The following is an 11,774-nucleotide window of genomic DNA, read 5'->3' as shown; positions in this document are numbered from 1 at the left end:
ACAGAGAAAATTTGTTCTTGTCCCATCTGTCTCCTCTTGTTTGGAGCAGAGCCTCAGCTGAGATGAGTCTGAACCTACCAGATCCAAATGTAGAAAGTGCCACATTCTGCAGGGCTGAAACCAGCTAAGGTGCTCTAGGAGGAGGTAGTATTATCTGGGCTGGCCCTTGAAGGCCCCATGGGAATTGCAGAGCTCTTGGAGTTCAGTCAAACCAGTTGGGTGGAATAAACATCAGGTAGCACCTGGCTGGAGTGAGCTGAATCAAAAAGGATGAAAAGGGTAAGCTCACTGACAAGGAGAAATCTATCAGGGGCCTTGAGTCCCAAGCTGATGACCCTGAATTTGGTCCTCAGAGATGTCATACCCCCTGGCGACTGACCCCCAAATAGCTCAGAGACCTTATGTTCTAGAAAAACAGCCATATATAATGCTGAGACAGTAATAATAAAGAGCTCATGTTAATTGAAAGTTATTTATTGGGGCGGCTTGGATAGGGGACTCTCAGACATGTTGGTCCCAAACCCACTTCAGATTGCCCAGTAAAATGCATAAAGTGCCTGAGTCCTCAGTCCTTAGAGGTTTCTGGACCTGGGTGAGGGTTTGAAGGAAGGAAGGGAGGGGTGACATGGCAGGGGATAGAATGGCAGAGAACTAACCTCCATCATGAGGAGATATAGTTGGGACCCCTCAGTCAGGTTTCTGTCAGGGTATTGGAGGTAGATGGACATAATGGGCCCTTTTGCCCCTGTTCTGGGGACTGGACCCTCCTCAATGACATCACAAGTCTGAAGTGGGAGGAGAGAACAAAAATCATTCATTCACAGACCATGTTTGAGACCAAAATTCCATTCTTTACCGTGGCCTAGAACACCCCTGTATGTTTCACACTTCATCTCCTACCATTCTCCTCTCCCTCACTATGTAACAGCTGTATGACCTCAAGCAGAGTACTTCTGGGGTCCAGCCCCGGTGGATCCAGGGAATTCAAAGGGTGGACGGCGTTGGCGTGAGAAAAACTTATTTATTGATTGATATAAGATTAGATTAGGAAGAAATAGTGTAGTAGGGAGATTAAGTGGAGGAAGAGGGCTGAATAGCTTGGTTTACGCGGAAAGCCAATAAAGTTCCAGACAAAGAGCTTGCACCATCTACGTTGGGCCACCGGCGCTTGCTTGAATATCTAAGGGTGCCACACCTTAGGCTCCCTTTCCTGTGGGTCTTAACAGCCAGGGCAAGTAAGTAGACCTGGCGGGCCTCCGCGCCCCAGGTGGAAATTCAGCCTGAAATTAAAGAGCAGAGCAGAGGGAGGGAAAGGGAGAGAAGAAGAAGAGAGAGAGAGACACAGGGGGAAGCCAGATTCCCAAGAAACCAGGCCGAGAGACTAGTCCGAGAAACTGGTCCAATCCTTTATTGTTCAGAAGGCCTTTTATACTTTTGATAAAACATGGAGATCAATGGGTAACACAAAATTATGTAGCATTCGCAACCCAGACTCTTTCTGTATATCATTTTGTATACAAAAGGTCTCAGGTGATTTACATTATCTTCTGGCCAAGAGGCTTGTTAACTTTTTGGCTCTCTTCCTTAATGAATGTTAATTTTGTTTCCCCTGAAGTGTTTTTCTTTAATCTACATCTCCTTAAAGCGCTAAAGTTACATCTCTATAGAACAAAGGTGCAGTGGGTTATAACAAAGAAGGTACTTAACTCAAAGATCTAATGTTGCTAATACCAGGTCTACTACTTGTTTTTCTATATACCAACTAAATCTACAAATAAAGGATATGAAAATTTGGCAGCAAGTATTGACTCAACAAATGAAACTTTTAATCAGTCCTATTCTAATGCCTTTGACTCCTCGGAAGCCCCTACATTCCTAGGATGTTTTAAGCTTCCTGTGCCTCCTGCGGTCAGGAGGCCTCAAACAATCACACGCGCAGCTGTACGAGTCCTGCAGGCAGGCTAAAAAGCCATCAGAGGGGTTTTTGGATTGAAACACTCTTTCAAATGCAGAAGACTAAAGCCCTGAATTGACTTTTCCCAGAGAATGTCAGAAGAGTGGAAAAGCAGAGCACAAAAGCCGGCAGATTTTTGTTGGGGTACATGCTTAGGAATTTCCAGAGGGGCCCCTGAAGTCTGAGCACGCCTTGCGTATGTCAGCTTCCTTCCTCATGACCTTGTCACGGGCGGGATTCCTCACACTGGCTCCTGGCAGAGTACCTAACTGCTCAGCACCTCAGTTTCCTCATCCATCAAATGGGGATGATAATGTGCCTAGTAAGTGGCAGAGTCAGAATTCAAACCCAGGCAAGTCTGGGCCAAAGTCCATACCCTTAACCCCTGTGCTTTACCCACTTTACTTCCAAGCCAGACTTTTTCACTGATATTTTCCAAAAGAGTCCAGGTCAATTTGCACAAAATATATTTAATACCTCAATCTTTGTTCCCCAAAAGGAGAACCAATGTCCCCTGCACATGAAATCATCTTAAGTATTACAAGGATAATAAATTAAATTACAGTGAGTAAAAAAAAATTACAATGAGTCACAAATTATTCCCTGTTCAGTCCTCTTTCAATCCTTCTGATTATACCAAGAAGAAAGTGTCTGGTGGATGCGAAGTCCTTGATACCTCTCTAACCAACCTAACTTTGTCAAGCCCGGAGATTGGGGGAAGCAGAAGTGGCTAGAATCTAATGACACAGTGATGCTTTTACAGCTGTTTGTTTTTATAATTGCCTCCCCTTTATGCCAAGATATGATGGATTTCCACTTACTTGGTTGAACATTTTCTTTTTACACAAATGTATTTATATAAATAGAGTTTGGGTATACTGTTTTCCACAAGGGTGATATAAAGTTTTCTTTTAAAATACGTTTGTTTATGGGGAAAATTATGTCCATGATAATGAGTAAACAATGGTGTGCAAACCTTATATGGATGTGATGAAACCTGTTATGTCTGAAGTTTGAGTCATGCTTCTGTTTTCATTGCATCTGTAGCAGCTTTCTCAAAAGAAGATGGAAGTTTGACTCACCTTGAGGCACTGGACCATTTCCTCCAAATGCATCTTTGTGATCAGGCATATAGCCAGGGAGCCAGGGACCAGGTGAGTGGCTTTGGATTCAAATTCCTTTCCCACCTCGTGGAGGTTAAATTTCTGGTCTCCAAAACACAATGCTTTCTGGTCTCCCTATATGGGGGGAGAAAACAACCTGGAACTAAACCTCCAAGGTGAGTGTGAGGCACAGCCCCCTATCTACCCCAACAAGGTTAAAAAAAGAAATAGAACAAGGCTTTGATGAAAAATAGCCACTTGGTACCCACTCTTATCTTGTTCCCCAGAGGCAAATGCTTTCAATGTGTGTATGTGTTTCTTCTGGAAATTATTTCCATACCTCCAAATAATATGTTGATACTATCCATGGCAGAGACTATAATCTGCCTGCTTTATATAAATTTCTCCCCTTTTTCTTTTAAACACAACCCAAGTTTTAGTGGGGTCTATTGTGCACCCAGCTTTAAAAACCTGCATTTCCCAGCATTCATTGCTGGGCAGCCATGGAAGGCTGGACAATGAAACGTTAGCAGAGGCTCTGAGCCATGCTTCTGAAAACCTTCCCACCCCACTGAGCTGACGCTTTTTGCCTACTCATTTCCTCCTTTCAGCCACTGCCCACACCCTGCCTGCCTACCTCTAGACTGATTGTTGAATGAGAGAAAGAGAAAACTCTATTTTATTTAGCCCACTTAGCTTAACGCAGTTAAGTTTTCTCCCACATGCCTCCAAACACAGTCCCTAACTGACGTGCCACTATTTCTTGATTTGGCAACTTCAGACATTTTCTATCTTTTTCCTGCTATGATAAATGAGAATTTAGCTCATCCACAATACTACCCCTCCCAATAGTATTATGTCATCAGTTTTAGCTCCTCTTTTGATTCCTTTACAATTTAAAAATAACCCACTTGCACCTTAATGTTTTGATGGATGAACATAGTATCTCATTGACCCAAGTGATACCCAAGTATCTCTTCATCTTGCCTCTTTCTCCTGTGCCTGTCAACTTCTGCCATTTTTATTTATTTATGTATTTAATGGCAAAATATTTTAATTTTTCATAAAACTATTTCCCCCACTCCATAGACACCACACAGAAAAGAATCTGTATGCATGTGTTCTGGTTGAGCCAGAGGATGAGACTTCTTCCATTAAAAAAAAAATCACTTTTATACTCCCTTCATATCACCATGGCTGATACTACATTCATTCTATCAGAAAATGACTTTATTTCACTTGAATGATAGTTCAGCTGAGTATAGAACTTGAGATTGTAGGTTATTTTCCCATAGCCTTTTATATGTGGCTTCATTGTCTTCCTGAATCTGGTATTGCTGATAAGACGTCTGATGTTAATCTGTTTTCATTTCTTTTAGATATGATGTATCCACCCTCTACTCTTGCAGCTTTTAAGACTTTTCTTGATCCTAGATGTACTGAAATTTCACTCCAGTGTGTCCAGATACCAAGGGCTGAGGCTTCATATGCCTATTATTGTTGATGCATGCAAGGCCCTTCTCTAGTTTTATTTGTATACTTAATCTCTTTATCTCCAGTCTTCATTCCTGTCCCCAACATAGGCAATGATTATAATGTGTTTGATGTTCATTCTTTGGTTTTCATAAGTTATTGTAAAAGGTGTATTATTGTTTTATGTGTGTATGTTATAAGTGGTATTGTGCTATGGACATGATTTGGCTTTGCCATTTTTCATTCAGCATGATCTTTTTAAGACCCGTCCATCTTGCTGTGTATAAATCCAGTCTGATACTGCATAATTCTATTTTTATGCATGACATTCGATGTTGGAGCTTCCCAGGTGGTGCTAGTAGTAAAGAATCCATCTGGAAGTTCAGGAGATCCAAGAGACTCGGGTCCAATCCCTGAGTTGGGAAGATCTCCTGGAGTAGGAAATGGCACCCTACTCCAATATTCTTGCCTGGAGAATTCTATGGGCAGAGGGGCCTGGCGGGCTACAGTCCATAGGGTTGTAGAGTTGGACACAACTGAGAGACTAAGCACACAGCACAGAACACACATTCCATGTTAATTTTACATTTTTTTTTACTCTGTTTGCCATTCATGGGCCCTTTCCATTGAAGGCAATTAGTGTCTCTGCATCTCCCACATTGGGAGTTGTTCCAAATTCTCAAGGATTGTATTCAATCTCTGGAAATCTTTTTACCTTGGATCCGTTTTTCTTGGGGACATTCGTTTTCCTGACCCAAACTGGACTGATTGTGTTCTAGGTATCTTTCTGGATCTTCCTCTTAGAATCCACTGTTTCCTGACTTTGATGTCTTATTCCTGGATTAATCACTCATTTTGATAACATATTCTCAAGTAATTTTGAAAGCAAGTAGGCCAAGTTTCTGAGTCTTTTTCTTAATATGTCTAAGAATGTTTTATTCTACACCCACGTTGATTAATAATTTGTCTGGTCATAGAATCCTAGGTTGAAATGTTTTCCCTCAGAATCTTGAAGTTGTTATTCTGTTGTCTTCTGGTCTCTGACTCTTGGGAAATCTGAAGTCTACATTTCCTTTTCCTTTGTAGTTGAACTACTTTTTAACCTCTCTGCAAACTTCTAGGAGCTTTGTATTTATTTTGATGTTCTATAATTTCTTAGGAACATATCTAGGTGTAAACATGCTGGATACTCAGTTAACTCTCCATATAAGGACTGGAAAGATCTCTCACATTATTCTGTGGTTATTTCCTCCCTCCCTTCCCTCCCTTTATTCACTGAATAGTGAAGTCCCACTATTCAGAGTTTGGAATCTCCTCCACTGGTCCTTTTTAAATTTTTAAATTGTGTGTGTGTGTTTTGGAGTTTTAGGCTACTTTTTAAAATAGCATAATCAAATTTTACCCCAGCTGCAGTTTGGAATTTGGGGAAGTTGTTACCTCAAAAGTCATGACCTCCATGCCCAGGATCTTGGAATAAAACAGAGTGGTGTCTTTGAGGCTCTTTACTGTCATCACAATGTGGTCAAGTCTATGGATAAGACACAGGGAAGGGGTCCGACTGTTGTCCCTCCATGACTAAAAAAAGAAAAAAAAAAGAGTCAAAAGAGACCACACTGCCACTGGTCACACCCATGTTTCCTGTGTTTCCTTCTCCCCACTTCCCCTCACCTCCCCAGTGACTATACTTCCTTCTACCCCCATTCCAAGGGGAAAGTCCTGGGAGGAATCTTCAGTACTTATTGCTCATGTGTGGGTTCACAAGAGTCCATGTGTCTGCCATGACCACCCTCCACTGTTTTCTTATTCTTTTCCTCCTTCCAGAGGGATAGAGGTGAAGATAGGAGTGAAGTGAAAGTCACTCAGTGGTGTCCGACTCTTGCGACCCCATGGACTGTAGCCTGCAAGGTTCCTCTATCTATGGGATTCTCCAGGCAAGAATACTGGAGTGGGTTGCTATTTCCTTCTCCAAAGGTGATCAACTTAAGTCAGGTTTAAATCCCTTATGAGTTTACCGATGGCATTTTGTTGATGCTGATCACCACAGTTCTTTCTCTGAACTGCCATACTACAATGCCCTGTAATTTTTTTTTAAAGGAGGTGCATGTTTAAAAATGGACTCATTTGTTGTTTTTTTAAGACAATTCCACATAATGTTACTAGTGGGCTAATGATGGAATTCAGCTTGCCACCCCCCAGGCCACTCTTCAAAACAAGCTGCTTTATAGAACAAGGGAGAGTTTGGTTTTTGGAAGATAGGAGAGTTGAGACCAAAAACCAAACTCTCCCTTGTTTTCCCAGAGCTGAAATTCATCTCTTTTATAAGAAATAATAAGAACAGAGGAGGACTACTTCCATGAGTATAAGCCCTTTATTGGCCAATTTAAAACTCAGTCCCTTCCTTTATCACTCCACAGTTAATCACAGAGGACAGGACAAGAAGGGAGCATCTCAGATGCAGTGATGTTTCTGGGCATGTGTGCCTACAGATCAGCACTGACACCTAGGGGGAGGGCACACCAACCACCACTCATTTCCTGCCTTCAGCACACCTCCCACCAGATCTTTCTCTTGATTGGAGTTCTTTAGTAATTTGTATATTTATATTACATCTGCTATAGGATTATAAGATGCCTATGCACCATAAATTGCAGAGTATAGTGGTTAAAAAAATATATTGCAGAGCCATACTGATATTTACTTGCTATCTGGGCCGAGAGAGTTTGGTTTCCATTTCTGGAAAATGGGTATGATTTTTTTTTATGTGTTTTATAGAACTGTTGTGAACAGCTTAAAAAAAAAGTTGGGAGAAGTTCCCTGGTGGTCCAGTGGTTAGGACTTGGTGCTCTCACTGCCAGGGGCCCGGGTTTGGCTCCTGGTTGGGGAACTAATATCCCACAAGCTGGGGAGTGTGGCCAAACATAAAAAAATATTACAACAATGCCTGACAGCAAGTGCTGTAAGAGTTGATGATGATGATGTTGTGGTCATCTTGTTAAAATCCAGACTCTCCATACTGTGACCCTCAGTCTTTGCAACCTATTTATTTATTTATTTTCACTGCATCAGTTTTTAGTTATGGTACTTGGGATCCTTCGTTGTGGCTCATGGGCTCCAGAGTACATGGGCTCTGTAGTTGAGGCGCCTGGGCGTAGTTGCCCTGCTGGCATGTGGGATCTTAGTTCCCCCATCAAGAATTGAACCTGTGTCCCCGCATTGCAAGGCAGATCCTCAAGCACTGGACCATCAGGGAAGTCCCCTCATTCATTGCTCTTGGATTCCAAGCCACATTGTCCTTTTGCCTATTCCTCATAAGGGCCATCCTTGAACCTTTAGCCTTGGGGCCTTTTGCACATGCTAGTATCTGTCTCCCTGATTAGAATATAAGCTTCATAAGCATAGAAATTTCTGTTTTGTTCCCCACTGTGTCCCAAACAGCTAGCAGATGTTCTATAATATTTGTTTGATTAATGAATATCTACTATAATAATTGGACTTCCCTGGTGGCTCAGATGGTAAAGCGTCTGTCTACAATGCGGAAGACCCAGATTCGATCCCTGGGTCGGGAAGATCCCCTGGAAAAGGAAATGGCAATCCACTCCAGTACTATTGCCTGGAAAATCCCATGAACAGAGGAGCCTGGTAGGCTACAGTCCATGGGGTCGGAGAGTCAGACACGACTGAGCAACCTTACTTCACTTCACTACAATAATTAGACCCAGTGCCTGGCACAAAGTCTGGCTTCTGTTCTATTCTGCTGTGTTCAATTCCATTTGAAACCATTACATTAAAAAAAAAACCATTACATTTTAAACAGTTGCTTTCACTTGAGCCCCAGCTTAAAAAAAATACTGTGCTTTTCTATTTTCATGAGTGAAGGAGGCATTAGAAAAGTTCTTGAGTTCTGCTGTCCTCATGGATACAGAGGATCCATATAAACACAGAAGCCGTAGAACTGGGGAAATGATTGCCATTTGAGCTTCATTGAAACTAATGTTCTATGTATTAAAAATCTTATTAACCTTTTAATGTCTGTAGGATTGATAATAGCACTCCCCTTTCAGTCCTGATATTGGTATTTTGTTTTTTCTCTTATTGAGAAAACAGAATTTACTAATAGTTTCTTAATCTGTTCAAAGAACCAATTTTTGACATTAATTTTCTCTGTTGTATGTTTCCCATTTCCCAAGTTTCTGCTCTCTTTATAATTTCCTTCCTTCCACTTTCTCAGGGTTCAATTTGCTGTTCCTTTGCCAGACTCCTGATATGGAAGCTGAGGTACTTGATTTTCAAGTTTTTACATCTATGCACATTTAGAACTATAGATTTTTTTCTTGAGCACTGCTTTGAATTGCTTTAGCCACATCCCCCAAATCTGATAAGTATTTGGAAATCAACTCAACAAACTCCTTCCATTATCCAATGCCCTACTAGCTCACATTCACTCCCCAGTTCTGCTTTGCAGACGTGGAGCTCCATCCTTGCAAATTCAAAGATAAGCAAAGCTGGCTCTCTTTAGGAACTGGAAGAAGGCCCATGTGGCTTGGAATCCGAGAGTGAGTGAGACTGGAAGAGGGGAAGGCCAGGCAAGATCATGCAGGGTTTCGAGATGAGGTTAGGGAGGCTGGTTTAAAAAAAAAAATGACTGAAGAAAAATGCACAACCTAAAAGTTGTTGAGTTATGTAATATTTCAGGACTTGACTGAGGACAGTAGCCCAGGAGACAGCTGCTCGGATAGCTCTGAGGACCTGCTCCAGATAGGTAAGGGAGGACTCTAGATATTCTGGAATTTTTGCTGAAAAAAAATAAACCCATATAGTCAAACATCAAAATATTACTGCTAATCACAAAAAGCAGCCTTCTCAAGTTAATGATTTTAGCACTTTTCTATGTATGAGAGGATGCAAGAGTCTGGGCTCATTGAAATCTTTTCTCAGGTATGCATGTTAACTACCTAGGGCCAGTATACTTAACTACCTAGGGTATTTCTCCTAAATGCCCCCAGGGCGCATTGTTGGGAGGCAGCTGCAGTGGCTGCTGGCATGAGTCTGGGCAACACTCATTGTTTACTTGGAACAGCAGGCGCCATTCCCTTTCTACAAGCAACACACTTAAGCTTACTATGTGTCAAGCTCTGTTCTAAGCACTGCATAAAGCATAATCCACTTTATTTCTCACAACCAAATATATGTCTATATGTATATTATATATGTAAATATATATAAACTAGAGTGTCCAAAATACTATAGCCTCCCTCTGGCCTCCTCCACAGGGACAGCTTCTATCTTCCTACAAAGTCCTTTTCAAGGTTTCCTTCGGGGTGCCAGTGGCCCTTGGAATTCTTTTAGCAAACCTCAAAAGCAGCGCTCTTTCCTGGCCGCTCCCTGTCCCGCTCCACCCCAGTGGCCCTGGCTGAACCGGCTCCTGGAACCACCCCTAGGGAGCGGAGCTGAGCTGCTGCCCACTCCTGCAGACCTGCTGACAGTCTGCTGTGTGTTAGAGCAGGGGCTTTCTATGTCCCTCTGCTGCCCTCTGCTTGTCTTTGAAAGAGGAAAGAAGAAGGAAGAGGATGGGGAAATGGATGAAAGCACACTGGGACGGCCACATAGAAGGGAAGCAGGTTGCCAGGCCCAGCTGGGAACTCTCAGCCTTACTGCCAGTACCTGTGCCCCAAGACCCCCGGGGGCCACCCCATTCACCTTCTTCTCCAAAGTCCAATTCCACATCCTGGCTGGCAGCCTGGAGTGCAGATGGCGCAGTGTGGTAGGCTAAGTGTCTTTGCCCCAGCCTCCAGACAGCCCTCTGGCTCAATGCCTGCAGATCAAAGGGCAGGAATGGGAGGGCCACTGACTAGGGACTGCTGGTGTTGACAGAGGTAGATGGTGCAAGTACAGGGACTCTGACATAAAACACAGGGCCTGGAAAGTGAAAGCCTAAGGTGTCTTAGCCAGCTCAGGCCACCATAATATAGTACTATAGACAGGGTAGCTGAAACAGTAATTTATTTTCTTACCATTCTGGAGGCCAGAAGTCCAAGACCAGAGTGCTAGTATGGTTGGGTTCTGATAACATCTCTCTTCCTGGCTTGCAGATGGCCACCTTCTTGCCAGGTCCTCACATGGCAGAGAGAAAGAACAAACTTTCTAATGTCTTCTTTTTTAAAAAGCTCCCTGACCAGGTACTGAACCCATAGCCCCTGCAATGGAAGTGCAGAATCTTCACTGCTGGACTGCCAGGGAAGTCCCTCTGGTGTCTTCTTATACAGGTACTAATGCCATCTTGAGGGTTTTACCCTCATGACTTCATCTAACCATAATACCTTCCTAAAGCCCCTAATATATCACATTGGGGGCCTCAACACATGGATTTGGGGAGGGAGACACAAACATTCAGTCCACAATTAAGGATTACTTTGTAATAACATAGAAAAACTACCCATCCTGAAGTTTGGGGAGGACCTTTATTCTAGGGTGTGAGATCTCTGATCTATTTAGAGTGTATCTCCCAAGTGTGAGATCTTTGATCTGTTTGGGAGTTTATGTCTGGCGTATGAAGTTAGGAACAGTCTGAGTTAGAGTATAACTACACTAATTCATAATGGATCTGTCTCCAAGCCAAGATCTCAAAGCTATTAAATGTTCTCTGTCCCAGGGTGTGAGTTTATGAATGCTTTTGGGGTGTGAGCTCTGAAGTCCTCCCCTTCCCACCCCTTTCTCAACCCCATTCTCACCCTGCACTGCTGAGAGGGAACATTCATCAGCCCCATTACTGTTCGCCTTACCCTGAGCTGAGTGCCCTTTCTCTTGTTAATGACCTGTCCAGCCCCTGGGGCATGTGAGTTTTAGATTCTTGTACCTAGACACACCCTAGATACCCACTCACACAGACACACAGATGCTTTGTGCTGTGCATATTGGTTTTGCTTAAGATTTTCCTTTATGAAGAATTACACATGAATATAGGTTTGTATGGGCTTCCCACTGGAGAAGGAAATGGCAATCCACTCCAGTACTATTGCCTGGAAAATCCCATGGACAGAGGAGCTTAGTAGGCTACAGTCCGTGGGGTCGCAAAGAGTCGGACACGACTGAGCGACTTCACTAGTCACTAGTCACTATGGGCTTCCCAGGTAGCACTAGTGCTACAGATCACACCTGCCGATGCAGGAGACATAAGAGATGCAGTTTCGATCTTTGGGTTGGGAAGATCCCCTAGAGGAGGAAATGGCAACCCATTCTAGTATTCT

At 42.9% G+C, this 11,774-nt stretch overlaps 1 protein-coding gene across 1 annotated transcript; it reads right to left on the bottom strand.

Annotated features, from left to right (window-relative positions):
- Positions 1 to 202: 202 nt before the first annotated feature.
- Positions 203 to 11,294, bottom strand: GLOD5 (glyoxalase domain containing 5). Its single transcript, XM_005700810.1, has 6 exons — positions 11,259 to 11,294; positions 10,228 to 10,296; positions 5,968 to 6,105; positions 3,037 to 3,192; positions 657 to 785; positions 203 to 256 (listed from the first exon to the last, which is right to left on the bottom strand). The coding sequence occupies exons 1-6, from the start codon at positions 11,292 to 11,294 to the stop codon at positions 203 to 205; spliced, it is 582 nt and encodes a 193-aa protein (XP_005700867.1).
- Between the last annotated feature and the right edge of the window lie 480 nt (positions 11,295 to 11,774).

Source organism: Capra hircus (assembly GCF_001704415.2).
Source record: "Capra hircus breed San Clemente chromosome X unlocalized genomic scaffold, ASM170441v1, whole genome shotgun sequence".
NCBI classification, from domain to species: Eukaryota; Metazoa; Chordata; class Mammalia; order Artiodactyla; family Bovidae; genus Capra; species Capra hircus.
Note: the sequence above shows the minus strand (reverse complement) of the source record. Positions and strands in the feature narration are given on the sequence as shown.